The sequence below is a fragment of the Dendrobates tinctorius genome, unplaced genomic scaffold (genome assembly GCF_039654945.1).
Source record: "Dendrobates tinctorius isolate UK_male_01 unplaced genomic scaffold, ASM3965494v1 ptg000046l, whole genome shotgun sequence".
NCBI classification, from domain to species: Eukaryota; Metazoa; Chordata; class Amphibia; order Anura; family Dendrobatidae; genus Dendrobates; species Dendrobates tinctorius.
Window position 1 is genome coordinate 34,728,998 of NW_027361714.1, and position 23,803 is coordinate 34,752,800.

Consider the following 23,803-nt stretch of genomic DNA (forward strand, 5'->3'; position numbering starts at 1 on the left):
GGATTCTTCCCCACTTGTATCAGCCCGGGGCGTCGCATGTAGGCCGCAGAACCGGACGCCATTACTGTGTTCTTCTAGTGGTGTGAGTCGGACGGTGGCTCCGCCCACTTCTTCCCCCGGCGTTACGCCCACTTCCTCCCACAATCGTCCTCCCACTCACACACCCACCCCTTCACTTTTGCTGGGACCTGGGCGTCATAGCCGGCCTGTAGCTCCACCCACTTCAGCCCAGCGTCACCACATAGGCCCGCCCATCTCCAGTCCCACCCCTAATCCTTTGTTTAGGGACAGGCATCTGAGCCGGCCCCTAGATCCACCCAAGCAGCGTCCCATCTCTACTTCCTCTATGTCTGCAGCAATGGCAAGTCCCGTAGAGCAGCCTCTACAGAGGAGGCAGCGCAGCCACTCCAATAGCCAGCCATCTCAGGTACACCCGGTCTGCAACATCATCCCTGCGGGCGCAGCTCTGCCGCCAGTGCGGGATGACGTGGGATGCAGAAGAAACAATGCTGCGGCCGAGCGCACTGTCTGGACCAACCCGACCGTTCAGCGCGCTCTGCTCCAACAACAAGGTGAAACATGTATAGCAAGCACAACACACTATACACCGCCGACCCCACCAATGAGCCAATCCCGCTCTGCACACCCCACATTATTGGCGGATATTACGCCATCCTCCCTGCTAAACGCCACACAGACAGCAATCGCCCAGAGCCCTCTGAATATTCCTCTTCAACTGGTACCAGAAACTACTCTTAGGCATGCACCAAGTCAGCATATAAGCTCTAACCTTGGTAGTCGAAATTCCATACACCACAGGTCTTTATCCCCCTCCTCAGGGGATTCCCATCACCATTCTCGCTGTCCCTCTGTCTGTCGCTGTTCCCGTTTCAGTCAAAAGCGAAGCTCCAATAGAAGCCGTCACAGATCGCGGTCATCCAGGTGGCGGTCACCTTCTACTTCTGAACAGTCCGACGCACCCGAGAGTTGTCGCAGCAGGCGGTCGGGGGCATCCAGAAGACGGCGTACGAGATCTCCATCCCAGTCAACCAGACGGAGGGCCTCCTCAACACCAATTGGGACCTCCGGTCAGATCGTGGTCGGAACCAGTGCGCAGCTATCATCGACAGCATATCCACCACGGGCAGACAGCAGTCATCAGCTGCCACATGCTCCACCATCATATCCACCACGGGCAGACAGCAGTCATCGGCTGCCACATGCTCCACCATCATATCCACCACGGGCAGACAGCAGTCATCAGCTGCCACATGCTCCAACATCATATCCACCACGGGCAGACAGCAGTCATCGGCTGCCACATGCTCCACCGTCATACCCACCACGGGCAGACAGCAGTCATCGGCTGCCTCATGCTCCACCGTCATACCCACCACGGGCAGACAGCAGTCATCGGCTGCCACATGCTCCACCGTCATACCCACCACGGGCAGACAGCAGTCATCAGCTGCCACATGCTCCACCATCATATCCACCACGGGCAGACAGCAGTCATCGGCTGCCACATGCTCCACCATCATATCCACCACGGGCAGACAGCAGTCATCGGCTGCCACATGCTCCACCATTGCCCACAAGCCGGGAGGAGCTATCACTTCAACCCATTTCAGGTTCCGTTTCTGAGATGGAAGTCCAGCAACATTCAACGGGTCTTGGGAGCGCAGAGTCATCAAAGGTCACCAGTCATGGGCAGGACATCACCACCACCGGAGTCGGGGTACCTCCATCTCCTGGAGACTCTCGATCAGCGAGGAACAGCGGTGAGTTTGGCGTAATCAACGTATCTAATAATACACATGACGCTGTGGAAAACAGCCTGGTATCTGCTATCAGGGCGTTAGTTGACCACTTACACCAGCCGGGAGGTCAAACCGTTACTAGGAATATACCTCAATTAGCTAGTTTACACAAAGATGCTTTTTTCTGTGGAATTAGTCCACTAGGTACACACATAGACCAAGATTCAAAAGAAAAAATTTGGAATAATGATTACGTTGACATATGGTCTCTGTTATCAGCAGACCAGCAGTCAGTAGATAAGGAAAGGAGGACTGGCGAATGGTCATACGATAGAAATAGAGGTAAAATAGCGCATACCATGAACAATTGGCTGCAGGCCTTCGCAGTCCTAGGATGTATAATGGGTCAAAAACACCCAGAACGTTGCTCTGAGTTATTCATATACCAGGATTTAATATATAACTCCTATAAGTCTCATGGCGGTGTTGCTTGGAGGCGCTATGATGAGGAGTTCCGCAGGCGGCTGGCCCTGCAACCAGATCTAGGATGGGGAGTAAAAGCCACAGATGTCTGGCTACGATTAATGCTTACACAAAAACACCCCCCCTTTTCATCAACGGCCACTAGTTTGTCAGCAGCCGCAGGCCAGAACTCAGTGGTCGTACGGAGACCTGGGGCCTGCTTGTTATACAATGAAGGAAACTGTCGCTTTCAGGCGGCATGCAGATATAGACATCATTGCGCAACCTGTGGTGGCGGACACCCTGCATCAAGGTGTACACGCTTCGCAAACGCAAATTCTACGAGGCAAAACCCCGGTGAGCGTAGCTGCCATGGGCCCCTGGCTAAGCCTTTACCCCAATAAAGAAGCTGCTCAGCAATTATCTGACGGTTTTAGGTCCGGTTTTTTCATCCCCTTTAAATTTAACCTAGCACCAACATCAGCTAAGAATCTAAAATCAGCTCGGGAGTTCCCGGAGGTCTTACAACAAAAAATCATGAAAGAGGTCGAACTCGGCAGAATGGCGGGCCCATTTCAATCATTACCATTTAAAAATTTCAGGAGTTCGCCCTTAGGTATTGTGCCCAAAAAAGAACCCGGTAAATATCGGCTAATTCACCATCTATCTTACCCTAAAGGCGATTCGGTCAACGACGCAATTCCCCCCGAAGACTCGTCGGTAACTTACGCGTCGTTCGACAGAGCAATTGAGCTTGTGCGAGCAGCGGGGCCCGGTGCCCTGTTGGCAAAGACCGATATAGAGTCAGCTTTCCGTCTATTACCCGTGCACCCTGAATGCTTTCATTTGTTGGGTTGTAAGGTGGACCAGCTTTTTTATTTCGACATGTGCCTGCCCATGGGCTGCTCCATTTCCTGTCACTATTTCGAACTTTTCAGCACCTTCTTAGACTGGGTAATACGTCACGAAACAGGCAGCAATTCCACAATCCACTACCTCGATGATTTTTTGTTTGTGGGTCCCAAGGAATCAAAACTCTGTTCTTTTCTTCTTCAAAAGTTTAAATTTATTTCTAGGCTTTTCGGTGTCCCACTATCGCCGGAGAAAACGCTCGGTCCGTGTACTGTTCTCCCTTTCCTAGGTATTGAAATAGACACAAACGAGATGATTTTTCGTTTACCAGCGGATAAAATAGAAAAAACACTCCAAATGGTTAAAAGTTTCCTCGTTGTAAGAAAGTCACCCTCCAGCAGATGCAGTCCTTACTAGGTTTACTCAACTTTGCTTGCCGGGTAATGCCGGTTGGCAGGGCTTTCTCACGCAGGTTATCATTAGCTACAAAGGGCATCGCCCAGCCGGGCCACCGAATCAGAATTAATCGCTCAATGAGAGCGGATTTGTCCGTGTGGAATGCATTCTTGGAAAACTACAATGGCCATACATGTGTCATGTCTCAGGAAAGGCTAAACAGCGCCCTAGGTCTACTGGTGGGTGTGGATCTCACAAATGGTTTTGTTGCAATCTACTGCAACCAATGGTGCAAAAGCAGATGGCCAGACATATGGACCTCTGCCAACTGGGGCCGCAACCCCGTCTCGTGGGAGATATTTGCTATAGTTACATCTGTCGAACTATGGGGTGACAAACTAAAAAATGTAAATCTCAGATTTCTAATCAAAAATCCGGGAACCGCCAAATGCTTGAACAGTATGTCTTCCTCATCACCACCGATTCTTGCGCTGTTGCGCCGCCTTGCACTATTATGCCTTAGACACAACATCTGGTGCCGAGCCAGAGTGACGCCTACTGTGGATGATAAAATGGTTAACTCTCTGTTGTCTTCCGATTGGCAGGCCTTCAAAGTCTTCCTTCCCAGCGCAGAACCAACGGGCCTACTGTGTCCTCCCTCCCTCTGGGACACAGTGGCCAATCACTGATGCCCTTGATTCGAGCCTCAGTGACACCGGCTACCTGGCAGGTCTATGGTAAGGCATGGGAAGAGTGGTGCTCGCTAGTAAAAGGGAGGCCAGTTGATACGTGTGTTCGGACGAGATGCGACGTGGTGGTAGAACTCCTGAATCTGCTCAAGAGTAGAGGTGCGTCGGGTACATTAGTGCAGCGTAATTTAACGGGAATAGCCTTTTTCTTTCAGCTAATGGGATGGGCCAACGTAACTAAATATTTTTTCATCAAGCAAGCCGTTAAAGGCTGGAGAAGGCTCCAACCCAGTCAGGAATGTCGTCGCCCCATTTCTTTAAGTCTGTTGCACGATATTATAACAAAATCTGAAACGGTGTGCAAGTCTCAATACGAATCTGCCCTAATATCTACAGCGTTTGCAATCGCATTCTTCGGGGCGCTGCGGATTAGTGAACTGGTGCCGCATTCTAAAACAGCACTAATAGGCGGGTTAATTAATGAGGATCTCGAAATATGCAGCGACGCTCTGCGCTTTAGAGTGCGGAAATCCAAATGCGATCCCACCGGTAGAGGGTCGTGGGTCCTGGTCAAGGCTCTAGAAGGCCCCATATGCCCTGTTAAAATAGTAAGACACTACGCGGTTATAAGACACGAAAGTCGTTTTTTCCTCTCACACACCGACGGGTCCCCACTTACTAAATATCAATTTCACACAATTTTTAAAAAATGTCTACAAGCTGTCGGTGTAGACCCCAAAGAATACGGAACACATTCTTTTAGAATCGGAGCAGCCACTGAAGCAGCTAGGGCCGGTGCAGCTGAAGCTGAAGTACAGAGATTGGGTCGTTGGAAATCCGCATGCTTTGCAAGATACATAAGACCAGACCTGCTATAACACATCTTGTTTCTTACAGGAGATTATAAGCCCGCTGTTTGGGTGTTGGGACATTCTTTTATTTATTGGGCGTGCAAAAGAGCCGAGATACGCCCCGGTGGAAAGAATTTTTACTTCCCACAACTAGAGGTCAACTGGAGAGGCATCCGAGGGCTCCAGTGGGAGCAGATTTTCCCGGAGTTGGTTAAAATTTCTAAATCGGCTAAAGGGCCGCTGATATTGTTGTTACATGCTGGTGGAAATGATTTGTGCAAGACAACAGGAGCGGAGCTCTTCACGACAATGAAAACCGACATAAAGCGGGCTGTTTGTCTTATACCAGATATGGTGGTGGTGTGGTCTGATATAATATCACGAACAGTCTGGCACGGAGCTAAAGACCCTAAAGCCATTGACAAGTCAAGGAGAAAGATAAACTCGAAAATGGCAAAGTTTGTCAAAGAGAACTTCGGCATCGTGGTTCACCACCACAATCTGGAAGAAAACATCTCACCCCTCCTGAGACCGGACGGCGTTCATCTAACAGATATCGGGCTAGATATGTTCTTATTAAACTTGCAGGACGGGGTTGAACAGGCCTTAATGATGTTGTGTGGGGGTCGGAGTCCTGTGTAGGTCATACACATGATCCTCCGTGGCGGTAGTGTAGAGGGGGGCAAGGTTCGTAACCTCTCATCAGCCGACGTGCCCAGCGGTCGCGGGCCTACAGCTGTGAGTCTGTTGCGAATTGTACTTGCCTCACTCTGCTTATTAATAAACTGTGACCGACCTGTTCAACCCATCCATGCTTGTCGGTGTTTTGTTATTACGGGATTGGTGGGAGGCGGGATGGCACTGCTTACGACACACAGGTCTCTGCAGTCTGGCAGGCACTGTACTGAATAAGGATGGTGCCTCTGACTGTAGAGCCCCCATGGATTTGATGATAAGTAAACTCTGTGCAGTGCCTCCTCCTCTCACACTAATCCCCCTCCCCAGGTGACTAGGACGCCCCACGGACCAATGGAAAGTGAATGGAAGGGGCGTCCGGCCATACCCCCAGGGGTTAAATTCAGATGCTGGGTGGGGGTCTCTCTCTTTCCTCCCCGGCTGATACCTAGAAGCTTTTGTCCCACCCTCCCTCCCTTATAGATTAGAAGATATTCGGTGGTTTTGTATTAAAATCTCTAATTTCAACAAAAAAAAAAAAAAAATGTATATATATTTTTACATAATTGGTTGTGCACATATATTATTCACATTATCTGGTTACTATGTCACAGCGGTAGTGTAGAGGGGGGCAAGGTTCGTAACCTCTCATCAGCCGACGTGCCCAGCGGTCGCGGGCCTACAGCTGTGAGTCTGTTGCGAATTGTACTTGCCTCACTCTGCTTATTAATAAACTGTGACCGACCTGTTCAACCCATCCATGCTTGTCGGTGTTTTGTTATTACGGGATTGGTGGGAGGCGGGATGGCACTGCTTACGACACACAAGTCTCTGCAGTCTGATCTGGCACTACAGACCACATCTTTTATCTACCCTCCTCCAAAACAATGTTGCTTGTTTAGGGAGTGTATTAAACAGGTGTCTAGACATTGTTTACTCTGAAATCGCGCGCGCTCACAGCGCACGTCAGCGACACCATAAATTATAATACAATTTTTTGGCGCATTCCGTGCGCTGACGCACGCACGCGATTTTTTAACGACGTTGGGCGGAACAAAATATGCAACATGTACCATCCGGCGCATCTGGTCGCACACCTGGAAAATGCGCAGCGCACGCAAACGCTGAGGCCTGTGTGCAATCGCTGGACACTGCGCCTGCCATTTTAAAGATAGGGGACAATTGCGCGTGCGACCGATAGCGCACAATGCGCTGCGCGATAAAACGCAAGTGTGAAACCAGCCTAACCCTGCTATTCTGTTCACATTTACTATACACTTGTACCAGTGGCGTAGCGGGGGGGGGGGCGGTCCACCCCAGGCAGCACGTGTGTGGGGGCGGCGCGGCAGCAGCAGCAATTCCACCCTGTGGGAGAAGCGCGGAGGCACAGTGCAGTGCAGCGGCGGGCAGGGAGCGATCACAGTAGCTCCGCTGCCTGCAAGAGGGAATAGCAGGAGCGGAGCTGCAAGGACCCGTCCTGCTTCCTGCCCGGAGGCCGCGCTTCCTGTTTGACACAGAGGAGCACCGCTGAATGACATCATCATTCAGCGGCCGCTGCTGTGTGAGCGAGGAAGCGCGGGCGATGCTGTGGACAGGTGAGAGGTGGTGTCTGTGTGTATGTATGTCTGTGTGTGTATGTATATGTATGTGTGTATGTCTGTGTGTGTATGTAGTATGTCTGTGTGTATGTCTGTCTGTGTGTGTGTATGTATGTATGTGTGTGTGTGTATGTCTGTGTGTATGTCTGTGTGTGTGTCTGTAGGTTAGACTTGCCCTGGAGGAGATGGGGACATGAGAAGATCGTGACGGGGAGAGAAGGCCATGAGGGGGTAATGGGAGAAGGCCATGATGGGGGTAATGGGAGAAGGCCTTGAGGGGGTAATGGGAGAAGGCCTTGAGGGAGTAATGGGAGAAGGCCTTGAGGGAGTAATGGGAGAAGGCCTTGAGGGAGTAATGGGAGAAGGCTTTGAGGGAGTAATGGGAGAAGGCCTTGAGGGGGTAATGGGAGAAGGCCTTGAGGGGGTAATGGGAGAAGGCCATGTGAGGGTAATGGGAGAAGGCCATGTGGGGATAATGGGAGAAGGCCATGATGGGGGTGATGCAGAGAAGGCAATGATGGGGTGATGGAGCAGGCAATGATGGGGGTGATGGAGAAGACAATGATGGGAGTGATGGGGTGATGGAGCAGGCAATGATGGGGCGATGGAGAAGGCAATAATGGGAGTGATGGGGAGAAGACAATGATGGGGTGATGGAGCAGGCAATGATGGGAGTGATGGTCTAGAAGGCAGTGATGGGGTGAAGGAGAAGGCAATGATGGGGGTGATGGAGAGGGCAATGATGAAGGTGGTGGGGGAGAATGCAATGATGGTTGTGGTGGAAAGGGCAATAAATAGGGGTGGTGGTGGAGGAGTAGGAAATGATGGAGGTGTTGGAATGGGCAATGATGGGAGTGGTGGGGGAGAAAGCAAAGATAGTGGTGGAGGAGAAGAAAATGATGGAGGTGGTGAAGAGGGCAATGAAGGGGTGGGGGAGAGGACAATAGTGGGATGCGAGGGGAGGAGGACAATGAGGGGTGTGGGGAATTGGGATGGGAGGAAGGCAGACTTATAATGGCCTTAGGAACAGGGGGAGGTGGAGGAAGACATTATCGCTTATTATGTCTAACACAGTCCCTTAGTATATAGTGTACTCACTATGTCTAACACAGTCCCTTAGTATATAGTGTACTCACTAATTCTATATAACACCATCCTTAGTTACATAGTTTCCTCTTTTATTATGTATAACACCATCCCTTATTACGTATCATCCTCTCTAGTTATATATGATGCCATCCCTTATTATATAGCTTCCTCTGCTGTTATGTATAGTGCTGTCTCTTACATAGTGTATTCTTGTTAATTTTGTTATTTACAGTGCCCTCTTTTATTACATAGTCCCTTCTCTTTTTAGATATAAAATGACTGCTGATCGAGGAGCCGGTGACCAAACTGCCAGTCCATCAGCTCCTCCATTAGAAAGGAAGCTTTCCCATGCTCCATCAGCCATCATTGCATTATACAGCCAACAAGACAGGACGGTATGTAATAAATAACAGGGCTCTATATAATCCAATATGTAAGGGACGGTACTGTACATAACAAGAGAGAGCACTGTGTAAGGGACAGCAATATACATAATAAAGGAGACTATGTAATATACACTCACTGGCCACTTTATTAGGTACACCATGCTAGTAACGGGTTGGACCCCCTTTTGCCTTCAGAACTGCCTCAATTCTTCGTGGCAGAGATTCAACAAGGTGCTGGAAGCATTCCTCAGAGATTTTGGACCATATTGACATGATGGCATCACACAGTTGGCGCAGATTTGTCGGCTGCACATCCCTGATGCGAATCTCCCGTTCCACCACATCCCAAAGATGCTCTATTGGATTGAGATCTGGTGACTGAGGAGGCCATTTGAGTACAGTGAACTCATTGTCATGTTCAAGAAACCAATCTGAGATGATTCGAGCTTTATGACATGGTGCATTATCCTGCTGAAAGTAGCCATCAGATGCCTGTTCTTAGCTGAGAGGAGTGGTACCCAGTGTGGTCTTCTGCTGCTGTAGCCCATCTGCCTCAAAGTTCGACGCACTGTGCGTTCAGAGATGCTCTTCTGCCTACCTTGGTTGTAACGGGTGGCAATTTGAGTCACTGTTGCCTTTCTATCAGCTCGAACCAGTATGCCCATTCTCCTCTGACCTCTGGCATCAACAAGGCATTTCCGGCCACAGAACTGCCGCTCACTGGATTTTTTTTCTTTTTCGGACCATTCTCTGTAAACCCTAGAGATGGTTGTGCGTGAAAATCCCAGTAGATCAGCAGTTTCTGAAATACTCAGACCAGCCCTTCTGGCACCAACAATCATGCCACGTTCAAAGGCACTGAAATCACCTTTCTTCCCCATACTGATGCTCGGTTTGAACTGCAGGAGATTGTCTTGACCATGTCTACATGCCTAAATGCACTGAGTTGCCGCCATGTGATTGGCTGATTAGAAATTAAGTCTTAACACACAGTTGGACAGGTGTACCTAATAAAGTGGCCAGTGAGTGTATATACACCTGTATGTGTGTGTGGCTATATAATATCAATATCTATCTATCTATATATATATGTATATATACACACACACGTAGCTTTGACGCCATAAAAGGAGGGGGGCCCGGACACATTTCTTGCACAGGGGCCCCAAGCTGTCAGTGTCCGCCCCCTGTCCGCCAAAATAATTTGTACTTTCTGTTTTTTTTTCTGTCACATTAAAAATTATTATTAAAAAAGCCATTAGGTCTTCATCCAGCATCATCAAGCTAATACATACATATATATAGAGAACTGCAAGAAGATGAAAGTCTAGAAATTTAGAAATAATAACAGCAGAGTTAGTAGCAGACTAAAAATTAGATCTTTGAGTGTAGTGTGGGCTCTTCGGATGCTTCCGAATTATCAATGACCAAAGGGGCGGCAAATTTTTCGATGTTGCTATGCCACTGACTTGTACTGTTTCGGGTCAATATGACCCGACCTATTAAAATGTTGATTTTAGCTACTGGAAATGTTTTATTTGAAAACCTATTTTATTATTAAACTGTATGTGAACATGGTTGATCATAAACAAATGAAAAATGAAATTAAAACTTAATTTTTATTTTTTTCAGAAAAACGTTACACGGGCAGTTTGCAATTCTGTTCACTTTATAGCATTTTGCACACATATAATAAACATGCTGTAGATTTCTATTACTCTAACATGAAATCTAACTAAATATAACTTTGTGTTAACATATTTTATTAAAAAAAGCAAATGAAAAATAATGTTTTTTCTTTTTTATCTCTTAAAAGATTGAACAGGTTCGTGCATTTTTTAACACAATAATAAAACACATATTCTTTACATAGTTATTTTGCACATCCAGCACATGTCAGATTTGTTTTATTGTCACAAGAAGATGGACAGACGCTACATCTCTTCCTTTTTTAGCTGGTAGCTGTGGTGATGGAGGCCGTGGAGTCTCTTACTTGAGCATGCTGCTGGACACTCTTCACAATGGCTGCTGCTCCTTCACTTCTGGGGTTTACTTTTCTGGCTTCGATATACGGCCCAACTAGGGATTTTCCTAATTCTTCAATAAAAATTCTTCTTTTATGCAGCTTATTTCCGTTCCAATTGGGGTCGATTTCTCTTAATAAAACAAATGCATTGTATGCTGAAACATCCAGAAGGTTGTAAAATATTATCATTGGCCAATGATTAGTTTTGCGTTTGCATGTTGCTTTTTTTAAAAAATATTTGCTTTATTTTTTTAGTCCCCTTAAGGGACTTGAACCTTCATCTGATCCTTTGTTCTTTATACTGCTGTACCATAGCATTGCAGTATATAAAACAAATCAGCACGTTCAGTATTTGGTCAGTATTTTACATTAGTATTTGTAAGCCAAAACCAGGAGTGGGTGATAAATGCATAAGTGGTGACGTGTTTCTATTATACTTTTCCTCTGATTGTTCCACTCCTGGTTTTGGCATACACATACTGATGTAAAATTCTGACCACATACTGCATGTGTGGATATGGCCTAAAGCATCTCATCCTGTCCAAAAAGAGAAAATGAAAAAGCAGCACTCACCCAATCCTTTGTGGTTAAAAGTCCTTTAATTCCCTCCAATGGACATCTCCGTAAAGTGCAGTTCTGCAGGTACAAGGGAAGTTTCAGCAAGGGGAGACAAAAGACGTACACGGACTGCGGCTGTTTTGTCCCTGGCTGGTGCTTCTCCGGGTCCATTCAAATGATTTGAAGTCAATGGGTCAGTGAAAAAAATCAGACTGCACTTGAATGACATCCAGGTGCAGTATAACTCTTTGCTGTCAGAATGGGGATGAGATTTTTTTTTGTAAATTTCTCCATGTGCAAGAAAATCGGATAACACTCGTACCACACATCGGTACGTGAAAAAATTGGACATCTGGATGAGACCTACGTGTCTGTTGTGACACGTTTCTCACAACCAAATACAAATGGCAGCCCCCAGTGGCTATTGAAAAAAATGAAACTATCACACCAGGTGATATTATATAGTGTTAAATATGTGTTCACATAATTATAAATCATTAATATATAAAGCGGAGTGTATGTTTGTTTCAAGCCACGCTCACTCCATAGAGCCCCGCCCACTCTGCATAGCCACAGGGAAAGAGTCCCTGGTCCAGAGACACCCGACAACAGTTGTGACACACAGCTTGGTCTCACATACATTGCGCACACAGCTCTGCTGCTGGGACCCTCTGATCCCATGTATATGGGGTTACTATACTTCCCCTAGTGATGCGATATAAGACCCTGCTCTGTGACTCGAGCTGACACTTCTACTCCAGCACCAGCACAGCCCTGTGTCTGACTCCCCCTCACAAGCACGTGACTGGTCACATGGTCATGACATCACCACAGGTGCTTTAGCTGCCCAGGATCTCACATCTATCGAGAGATCAAGCAAGGAAGAGAGGAAAAAAGTAGCAGCAGGTGGCGCGGGGTGGTGCCATCCTCTCCAGCAGCAGTGATGGCTCCTCTCCGGAGTTTCACTGTCTGCGCTGCTCGCCGCGGCCAATGTGCTGATTGGAACATAAAGCCCAGAAACTCTCCAGACCCAGGATTGTATCTTTGCAACAGCTGCTGGCCTGGTAGGAAGGAGAAAAGAAGAAACACACCACACACACAAGAAACACACCACACACAGCCCCCGCTGTAAATCTGCACTGGAGAAGAGCAGGGACATGAACACCATCATCAAGTATGCCAGCAGGAAGAGGCATAAACCCATGCAGAAGGTGTAAGTCACATCTGTGCCCCACTACGGGTCCCCAGAGGCCTAATAGAGGTTAACGGGAATGACCTGAGAGCGGCGGAGGGCCATTGCTGGCATGGGACGGGGACACATTTTATAAGTGGTCATAAACTTGAAAATAACTCATGAAAGATTAAGGTTACATTAAAACCAAGCACACCATTGTTTTTCTTGTGAAATTCTCTCTCAATACGTTTGATGTGTTACATGACCCTCTTCCCATTGGAAAAAATAAAGTTGGATCCAAAATGGCCAACTTCAAAATGGCTGCCATGGTCACCGCCCATCTTGAAAAGTTTCCCCCTCCCATATACTAATATGCCACAAACAGGAAGTTGATATCACCAACCATTCCCATTTTATTTTGGTGTATCCATAAAAATGGCCCACCCTGAGTTTCCAATTGTAATGTATATGGAAGAGGAGTGTGAGCTGCTGCCTGATGAGGTGACTATAAAAGAGGAAAACTGTGCTGCAGAAAAATGCTGTGTATAAAGGAGGAGTGTGAGGTGCAGGAGGAATAAGGCCCCTAAACTGCCTCCGTTAAAAGTCGTATTGACAGACTTAAGGGCTTAATATTGTGTTAAAACAAATTTTGCTTCAACAAAATGGCGCCTGTTGTATCCATGCTTTTCTCATGGTCAACTTTACGTGATCTGTTCAAGAGTTGGAACTGCCAAAAATCTGTTCATCTTTGTGTAGGGAGGAGGACCCCCACAGAGTGTCCGGGCCGGAACCACGGGACCGCCATCTGAGTTCCTAAGGAAACAGTACCCGGGGAGCAGAGGAGGAGAGTTGACTGCTGAGAGTGACAGGACAGAAAGGGGAGGGGCGAGTATAAAAGGGACAGGGAGCTCACAGGGGAGTCAGTTGGTGATACGTCAGACACGGAGCAGGAGACGGAGGGGGCGTGAGAGAGCAGGAAGGACACTGACAGTTGAGAGAAGTGACCAGCAGCAGAGGGTAGATACACAGTGGCCCTCAGGAAAGGGGCACCGAGCTTACCGACAGGGGACTGTCTCTTCACCCCAATCCCGGGTTACGGCCTGCCCCCGGTCATCCTCGGCCGATACCGCTGAGCTCGAGCCCTCCACGGCCTGTCTGCTCCCTCTCCTGGCTGCTGCCATTCCTCTTCAGTCCGCGGTTGCTGCCTTGCCCGCTGCCACCCGCGGACGCTGCCGGTTCACATCAGCCCGTGTTTGCGGCCTGTCTATCACCGCTCACAGCCGCCTTCACCCCGCTGCAGTCGGCAGAGGGGGCCTGTTCCTCGTCAACAGAGACACTCTGCACACAGCCCCAGGCTGTGCATGCGGCCAGTAAGCCACCACTCTTGAGCACAGCGACACCACTCTGCTTGGGGACAGGAGTCACATTGAACTCGCTAACAAGCGCAACCCCGCTGTTACAACAGGGGGTTACTTCATCTCAGGACTCCATCAGGGCCTGTTGTGCCCCAACTCCTCCTGGGCACTGGGGCACCCGAAGACTACTCCAAATCTTCAGCAGCTGGGCCCAGCGGCTGCGACGCCAAGGCAGCCTCATCAAAGACTCCACAGCAGCCTCATCAAAGACGCCAAAGCAGCTTCATCAACAACGCAGCTTCCACAGAGACGCCGAGGGACGTCAGGACGGATAAGTGACATTATAGAGTATAAGGACCCGTAGACGACCATACCGTGGCCCCATAGTAACCGGCCTCGGCCGGGTTAGCCGAGTTCTTTCCAAATAGTGTTTGGTTGTATCGAGTCCCTGCGAGGACAACTGTTGTTACCCCTTTTTGGTTGCTTAGTATAGCCCTAGCGGCTTTAAATTATAAAGAGTTTGCTTTTCAAAGTTCAACCAGTCTTGCGTCTCGTCACTGCATCCTGCGAACCTGCTGTTACCTACATTTGCACCGGAAGGAAAAAACAAAAAGGTTGGTTATCAAAAGGTTCTTGAATGAGTTGAAAATAAAATACTATCAATACTTTCATTTAGTTAATTTGTGCTGCAAATCTGTTGTGTTGAATATATGATGTGAAATGTTTTTATGTGCAATATAATCATTATAATTTGTTATAACTAACCACAGTTGGTTACTATGCCCGGGCAACGCTGGGCTCTTCAGCTAGTCATTAATAATAAGTAGTAGTTCCTCTCTAAGTTTGACGTAAAGTTTACTGGTTGGAGGTGACAATTTTTGCCTGATTAGAAATAGTAAATTGATTAACCCATTGTATTCTATGGACTAGTAAGGCAACAAAATTGTGAAAAAGGCCCATTACTGCCATAACGGGACACAAAGCTCTGCTTCGCTAATGTGATGCTGTATAGAATCAGCTCCTCGTCCCCTCATAGAACATCACCGCGGATAATACCAGATTTTGCGCTCACCCTAGTAAGTACTGTAATATTGAGAGAAATCATCACGATCGCTAATGAGATTTTCTAAGAAAAGTCTTCTAATTTCATCCACTGTGAGGCTTTATGTTTTTCTCATAACCAACAGGTCCCCTTTAATATCTATTTCATGCTCGTGAGTTCCAGTATTGTCATTTGCATGAGTTATTAGTTTTATTTTAAATGTCAAAATGTAAATTTATGATAGATTGATGGAATGAAAGATATAATTATCTCTTCAGAGCCTGAGTAGCTTGGAAAAGAGAAAGATCTGTCAAATTTAATAACATCCTTTCATTTCACACAGCAGCCCGAAGTGACTGTGCTATGCTGGGCTAGGATTCATTTCAGCGGTTTTATTAAAACTCCAATATCTATGCAAAATGGCATGATGGAAATCTGACTTTACAGACCCATTTTATAAGGCGAATCTGCAGTATATAAAGGCCAAACATTCTTCAAAGAAGAAAAGGGTAATCTAGAAAAGAGTTTAGCACTTTACATGGTAACTTTGGATATAATACTACATATGACATTTCTTCACTCGTGTTATATTTGATCCTAGATTTGTCGCCTCTTACATGGGATTTAAATGTAGCATGATAAAGTAATCAGTGGTGAGTTCTTAACTGTCAAAAGCACAACATGGATGGGTGGACACAAACATAAAGAAACACGCACTTGGGCTTTTCCAAAGTTCATAAATACCGTAAGTAAAATTGCAAAGAACTTGTAAAAACTTTGCAATTAACCTTTTTTTAAAAAATTATCTCCTTTCTAAACAAAAAAAAGGACTTTTAATGTTATAGTGTGGCTCAGTGGTTAGCACTGCAGCCTTGCAATACTGGGGTTCTGGGTTCAAATCCCAGCCAGGACAACATCTGCAAGGAGTTTGTATGTTCTCCCCGAGCTAGGATGGGTTTCCTCCAGGTTCTCCGGTTTCCTCCCACACCCCAGAGACATGCTAATAGGGAATGTAGATTGTGAGCCCCACTAGGGACACTGATGATAGTGTCTGTAAAGCGCTGCTGAATTAGTGGCGCTATATAAGTGAGTAAAATAAATAAAAATAAAACAGCTTGTTGCCTAGGTTACCAGTCACCTTCTAGTCTCAACATGGGTGGTCACCCAGGCAAGGAGCCCGCAGCACAAGCCAGCTCTGGGCTTTATTGCCTGCTCTCACCACTGAAGCTGGTGGAATCAATAGATGCAACTCGCCTCAGTTCCCCCACACTTCTCCCAAGTTGCAGAGGCAAAACTGCTTTTCCAAAGAGTCAATCTTTAAGCGCACTCTTAAAGATTCCTCTGGAGGTAATTCATTTAAGATATCCTTACAAAAAATGATTTTGATATGGACTTGGACCAGCAGCTTTAAAATTAAATTCCAGGCAATTTTTTTATAGTAGGGTTTTATAAGATACTATTGCAGTCCCTCTAGTTGCTAAGGTTTGCACTTTGTCAGTACAATGTGGGCAGTTGACATTTCTAGGCTAATAGCTTTGCACCTATTGTCTGAAACTTCACCTCATCAGCTTCCTTCTCCCTCTTATATTCATTCATTAGGTAATGCTGTTAATATTGAGAGCTTATCTGTATAATTTAGCTGGTTACTTAAGATTTACAGTGCACCAAATGGGAATAGAGAGCACTGAATGTTACAAGTATTAAGTGCAAATTGCCTCTTCAGAAAGGAAGAGGACTTGATCGCTATGGCGCCACCCGTTGGAAGCAGCGATCCTACAAGACATTATTGACTTTTTAATGAGCCTTGAAATGTAACTTAGGACAAAAGCCAAATTAGAATCTCAATTTGCCGACACGGTGTAGGATCGCTGCTTCCAAGTGGCGCTATAGAGTTCATATCCTGTTCCTCTCTGAAGAGGCAATTTTCATATTACATTTCCCAGAGGAGCATCGACAGTGAATAAGCCTCCTTACCTTGGCATGCCAGAGCCGCTATGTCACTACCCACAAGAAGAAATGCTACCCCTTAGAAGTATTAAGTGTACAGTGTATGCAAGGGGTGGAAAGAGCAGGAAACTTCAGCCAATAATTGTGAGTGCTACCAGAGTCAACTTTTTCTGAACAGCTGAGAACCACGCAACCATTTTGTTATTGCCTGTCTGATCAAGTATCTATAGTGTACAAAACACCTTAGAAACGGTCATTTAAAGAAAAAATACATTAGAATAAATTAATTAATTAGGACACAGCTGAAGTCTGAACTGATCATGACAAAGGAGCACTGGTGTTAGCAATGACCTGGTAGTGTGAATTGGAGATGCTCCAAGCAGCTGCATCACACAAAGATAATATAACTGAGGTGTCATGATGGGTTTGTATAGGATGAGCCCTAGATAAATGTTTTTTTAACTGATGGATGCAAAACTGTATGGTGCTGCAAAAACTACTGTTTGGGTACACTGCAAAACCAAGCCCAATTTTAGAGATCAGATTTTTGTAAAGCTGGGAAATTTGCATCATCTGGCATTTCCTAACTATGATAGTGAGCAAGCCATAGCCCTAACAGGCTAATTAATTACTTCAAAGAAAAAATTGACCATATCCGACAGGAAATTATCTCCCAATCACCTCATACCATGCACTGTCCTCCCTCGCCCACCGCATCTAGCTCACTCTCTGATTTTGAACCAGTCACAGAAGAAGAAGTAAGCAGGCTCCTTGCATCTTCTCGCCCAACCACTTGCACCAGTGACCCATTTCCATTGCATCTCTTCCAGTCCCTTTTCCCTGCTGTCACCACTCACCTAACTAAAATATTTAACCTCTCTCTCTTCTGGTATCTTTCCCTCATTTAAGCATGCCATCATACATCCACTACTTAAAAAACCATCCCTCGACCAAAACTGTGCTGCTAACTATAGACCTGTCTCTAATCTTCCCTTCATCTCTAAACTCCTGGAACGCCTGGACCACTCCCGTCTGATCCGCTATCTCTCTAATAACTCGCTTCTCGACCCTCTCCAATCTGGTTTCTGCTCTTTGCACTCTACTGAAACTGCCCTCATTAAAGTCTCTAATGATCTACTAACGGTCACTACTCCATGCTAATTCTCTTGGATCTCTCCGCAGCATTCGACACTGTGGATCATCAGCTCCTCCTCACTATGCTCTGCTCCATTGGCATTAAGGACACGGTTCTCTCCTGGTTTTCCTCCTATCTCTCTGACCGCTCCTTTACTGTATCTTTTGCTGGTTCCTCCTCTCATTTTCCCCTTACTGTTGGGGTTCCTCCAGGATCAGTCCTAGGCCCCCTCCTCTTATCTTTGTATACTGCCCCTATTGGTCAAAATCAGTAGATTTGGTTTCCAGTACCATTTCTATGCTGATGACACACAATTATACACTTCTTCTCCTGATATCATGCCTGCCTTTTTAGAAAACACCAGTGATTGTCTAAATGCTGTGTCTAACATCATGTCCTCACTATATCTGAAACTGAGCCTGTCAAAGACTGAACTCCTTGTGTTTCCTCCCGCTACTAATGTACCTATACCCGACATTGCCATTTCTGTGTGTGGTTCCACTATTACTCCCCAGCAACATGCCCGCTGTCTTGGGGTCATACTTGACTGAACTTTCAATAAATCCTACAAAAACTGAAGTCAACGCCCAATATATATTAAATGTAATCCATCTTTATTCAAACAAACATGTTTTTTATAAAAAGTCAGCAATGGAGATATATACAAAAAAGACTGCTTTCACAGGTCACAATAAGTACAATTAAACCCTATTCAAGGTGTTGCACATAATTACTTCAGCAACAGGTGCATACTTTAAAGTATAAGTGGCTATAAACTTAAGCCTACAACATTTAAATATTAGTTCCTGTATACTGAGCAACACACAAGTGCCCACACAATCAGATGGAAAAAAGTATATTAAAAAAACTCCTCCTACAAGTATAAATATGTATAGCGCACAATACACACCAAAGAGTTATCAAAGACAAATTATTTAATTTATAGCTTGCAAAGTGCAGTAGTGCATAGCAGCAAAAAAGACAAGGAAATTTTACTTAACCTGGGAGCAATCCTGATGCCCCGACGCGCGTTTTGCGTGTAGCTTCTTCCTTATGGGGGTAAATGTCAGTGGCAAGATATCCTATGGATCTATTTATAGACCTGTCTGCATTGGTGGCAACGGTATGTAATGGCGCTCACTCCGCTGTATCGGGGAGTGACGTCAAGTGAGTCGGCGTCCCATGTGACCGATCCACCCCCTGCCCTTCGTGTCAGGACAGGAGGCGGAGCTAGCGATGCTACAGACACGTCATCGCAATGACTCACCGCCCAACAGCTAGATAGAGCGCACACCGCAAAGGAAACCGGGCAATAGAAGGACAGATATAATTGATCTAAAGCTCATATCTCTATAAAGAGAAATTCTCTGCAAATATCGGTGTTTTAGAATGTGAAAAATAAATATTTTTAGTGATGCTGAAATAAAAATCTCCACCATTCCTAGTTATTCTTTATGACATCGCATAAGAATGAATAAAAAAGTGCATTAGTGCATAAGATTATTCATGTGACTAATATATCAATATGATACCAAAAAAGCAAATATTTAATATACTGTATCTAATTCTTCTACCTTAATAAAAAGTGCCAAAACCAGGCACACTCAAATATAGATGAGTGTATATATTGAAATATAATGATATAATAATAAACAATATCATTTTATAAATCCCAATACGTGAATATAATCCAATATGGTGGATATTAATCGTTCTTCCAACAAGTGAGTATTTTTCCACTTGATAGTAGTGTCAAGACCATCCTTTATTCTTTAATGAGCCCATTTTACCGCTGCATAGACCTTCAAATATAGTTATTTTGATGAATAAGTAAGGAAACCTAAAAAACTAAAAATTAAAAACGAAAAAAGACAAGACATAAAAACAATTCATAAGAAAGGGGCAAAGCTAATGGGTCGCCCTCCCAGGGCTGTGGGGTACTCGGTACCAGGCCGGTGTCAGGGGGATGTGTCACAGCAGCGGTGACCCGGTCCGTGGCCCTGGGCGCCCAAGCAATGGGGAGATGTAGTTAATGGTAGGATAGTTCGTGACGCCACCCGTGGTGTTTGGCAAATATGGTGTTAAGCCAACGCTGCATACAGTTCCGCTGGGACTGATGGTATGTGCAGCTTAGAAGGTAAAGCTCCCCACAGGTGGAGCTGTAGTCCCAGGGCAGTGTAGATGTAGCTGGCACGGGGATGCAGCAGTGCCGAAAGCGTAGGGAACAGACAAGACACAGCGGTTGTAGTTTCTGTACCTTTACTGAGTATATGCAGTCCAGAGTCCTGATTACAGATGGTATTGGAGCAGGTTAGCCTGGAAGCAGATCAGGATTCTCTCTCAGCAGAAGGGCTGTGCAGTCTCCTTCCTAGTGCTTTGTAGTGTGAAGCACTCCAGTACTTAGTTACTCTGAAATGCCTCTCTTCAGATGTTCCTAGAACTTTACTTGTATGACAGACAGCTGTAGCCTCTCTCGGGGACTCCTCTCCTGAGTCCTGGATCACTAGTCAATTGCTGTTGTGTCCCAAGTCTTTGCTGGGAGCAGGGCATTTACAGCCTCCTACTCCTCTGGTATCTGTGGTAGGACCATCAGTATCCATACCACAGTGGAGACCAGGCTCCAGTTCTGTGCGCTCTCAAGCTGAGGGAGCTCGCCTTCTGCAGCTCAACCTCTCAGCTTCGCACCTCCCGTCTGCACACTTCACCCTCCGCAGACTATCTGACCCTTCTTCCTCCTGGCCCGCAGAGGACACTCCTCTCCAGAATCCTGGTTCAGAGTTCCCTCTGCTGGCCCGGAGTGGAACTGTGTTGCATGCATTAGGTTAACTGCTGGAGAGACCCATCACTGCTTCCAAGCCTGGCATTACCCTCCCTTGGAGGAAGGCAAAGCCAGTGTGGCGACCATACCCCTGGGAGCGCCACACTAAGAATCTCATTTAACCCATTAGGTTGAACTGAACCTACCCTAAAAATCCACTTGGTCTCCAATTGGGCCAAGTCCCTCTTCCAATTTCCTCCTCGTTGATTTATATGTACCCTGTCAATCCCTATCACTTTGAGAAGTTTGGCATTACATTCATGGACCACTTTGAAATGTCTCGGTATAGGTTTTAATTCCGAGATTTCCTCAGTATCCTGAGCATTCTTAATGTCCCTAAAATGTTCTCTAACCCGGACTTTTAAAGGCCTTGATGTAAGGCCTATATAGATTTTTCCACAGGGACAAAATGCATAATATATAACACCAAAGGTGTTACACGTTAAGACATTTACCATCACTCAACACATAACGTGTAACACTATATTAATAAAATATTCATGTACCGTATATAGTTTTGGACTCTTGTTTTCTCCAGTTTTTTCATTTGATTTAGAGTCGTCTCTATGGGCATTTCATGAGGCAAGACCTAGGGATTTAACTTTATGTGTTAAAAATATATTTTTGGAGTCCTTTTTTAATATTCCGTATTTACTTAAGTAGTCCAGGTGCAAAGAGCACAATTTTACATAATTATTGTTTCAAACACAGTTTCAATGGCACGCACACCGTGCCGTTTTATCATCAGGGAATCCTGCCTGTGTGCAGGCTGACATAGACTCTGCAGCCGCAGTGTCTGTGGGTTGTCTAGCTGTTACAGAGTCAGTGGGGGAAACAGAAGTAGTCTGTGTTAATGACGGTTCTGGTCCTGGGACAACATATAGCCCTGTGTTGTCATCTTCCGGAAAACAGGGTCACTGCCACTGCATAAAAGCCCCTAAGGCAGTCCTCCTTGAAGCATGAGACCCAATCTCCCTCTGCTAGGGGTCTCCCATGCTTGACAGAGGCAGCATTGATATAAACCTTGGCATCTTGTATACAACCATATCCCTTTTCGACATTGGCATACACTAATGGCCAATAAGAACATCACTCAGCCATGACGGCTTCCCCACTTTAGCGCAACTGGGCCCAGATTTATTTTTCCCAGACCTCTTTCTGGGCAATTATGTCTGCAACTGTCCTGTATTATGGGATGGGCCCGGCAGGGATCTAGCCTCCCGCTCTTGGAGGCTGCAGGATGAATCAAGGGGTACGCCACTACAAGCGAGGAGACGGGTGGCAGGCTTACCTGCTGGGGTAGACGCATTGGGCAGGGACTGACCCTCAAGAATTAAGGGCTGGAAAGCACTCACCGGTCCTGGAGGTGCTTCGGAATGTGTGGCACCATTCGCTCCCATCCCGCTCAGGCTGGACCTGACTTCCTTCAGCAGCCGCTGTACACTTCTTGCCAAGGAACTTGAGGATTCGGACGGTTCCACCACACGGATGTCAGATTCCTTCACGGGTGCGGCTGCGCACTTGAACTCCTGCTGATGTAGATCCGGCAAAGCCTGCTCTTCCGGTCTCGACTCCTTGGAGGTGGTCACCACCTCTGGCCACGCTGTCATGAAAGTGGCCCTGGAGACAAAGGTTCCGTCTTCAATCTAGGTTCCCGCTCCGGCTCCTGACGTTACAGAAACTACGGCTCAGCATCCCGTGACTCCGGAACAGCACATTCCTCTGGCTGGTTCCACCGGGGTGGTTGTCGGCTCTGGCTCGGTGAGATGACGTGGTGGCATAGCCTCCAGCAGCCGAAAGCGAACCTTCTCCGCCAGTGCCAGGTACCATTCTGCAGCATCGTCCTCCTTACATCTGGGTCGGGTTCGCTCTTCTGGGCCCCAACCATTCCGAGGTGGGGTCACCTCCAGCCACTCCACCCATTTCACACAATTCGGTGGCAGAGGGCAGGGTCCTCTTCTCTTCTGCGCCCACCATGGTCAGACCGGGGAATGTGGCCAAGTGGGTGTTGGTGCCAACTTTGCACTGGCACACCTACGAAGGGATGTTTCAAGGTTGTTGTACTCCATTTGCGCGCCAACATCCGCCATCTTTGGCGCCGCCATCTTAGTTCTCATAACATCAGTCCAATTCACAGCTTTTGTCAAATCCAGGTTTCTCGTCTCGTCCGGTATGTTACTCACATTTTCAGAATCTTCAATCTCCTCGGGTCATTTCTGTCAAACAAATTATCATCGGCATCTCTTTTTATCTCCTCACTGGTCATGTTAGGGAAGGCGGAACGCACTAAATATTAAATAACAGAAAGTGCGTTCGCCACTCGGGGTCCACCGTGCAGAGGTGTTAAACTGCTGCTATATAATGGCAGACGCACAATATGGCGTGTGAGAATCATGTGGGAATTGTGGATGAGGGCAGGTATATCTCACCCAGATTCCTTTCCTATGTGGCCTAGTCTGGTCAGTATCGCACCTGCTTGCTAATGAATAATGGGAGGTGGATATAAAAGGATGCAAGGTGGTTGTGTGAGTGTCTCAGCCTGGGAACACAGAGAGCCTGTCTGTGTGAGAGACACACGTGAGTGGAAGCAGTGCCCACTGCAACTGTGGTTTGGCTGGACGGGAGAAGCCCGCCAGTTGGTAGTTAGGTTGTCCATTGTTTAGTTAGTGCCGGACAGGCAAGGATTTGTTTTATGTTTTATTTCTTTATGCATTGCTTTCACTGTTAATAAACCTGACCCAGGGTCAGTTATACACGAATCCCAGCTCTGTGCCTGAGTTTCATGCTGAACGCACGTGACCTTTGACCCCAGCAAAGGCGATCCCGGAGTGTTTTATCACATTGTGGTGGAGAACGCGGGCATCACGTTGCAAGCATGAGCATGGAGGACGTGGTGAAAGCGCTGGTACAGTCCACCGCCGTCCAGCAAGAAGCTAATCGGGTGATGATGGCCCAGCTGAAGGAGTTGGTGGACATGACAGTTGCCGATC

The 23,803-nt window shown here is 46.6% G+C and overlaps 1 protein-coding gene across 2 annotated transcripts; it reads left to right on the forward strand.

Annotated features, from left to right (window-relative positions):
* The first annotated feature begins 1,405 nt into the window (after positions 1 to 1,405).
* LOC141089420 (uncharacterized) lies at positions 1,406 to 6,442 on the forward strand. Of its 2 annotated transcripts, XM_073575816.1 has the most exons (3): positions 1,434 to 1,781; positions 4,076 to 4,207; positions 5,057 to 6,442. In XM_073575816.1, exons 1-3 carry the CDS (start codon positions 1,646 to 1,648, stop codon positions 5,650 to 5,652), a joined length of 864 nt encoding a protein of 287 aa, XP_073431917.1. In that variant the 5' UTR covers positions 1,434 to 1,645; the 3' UTR covers positions 5,653 to 6,442. The 2 variants fall into 2 exon arrangements, with proteins under 2 accessions (XP_073431916.1, XP_073431917.1); XM_073575815.1 differs by having other exon boundaries at positions 1,406 to 1,781; positions 4,076 to 6,442.
* Positions 6,443 to 23,803: the final 17,361 nt, after the last annotated feature.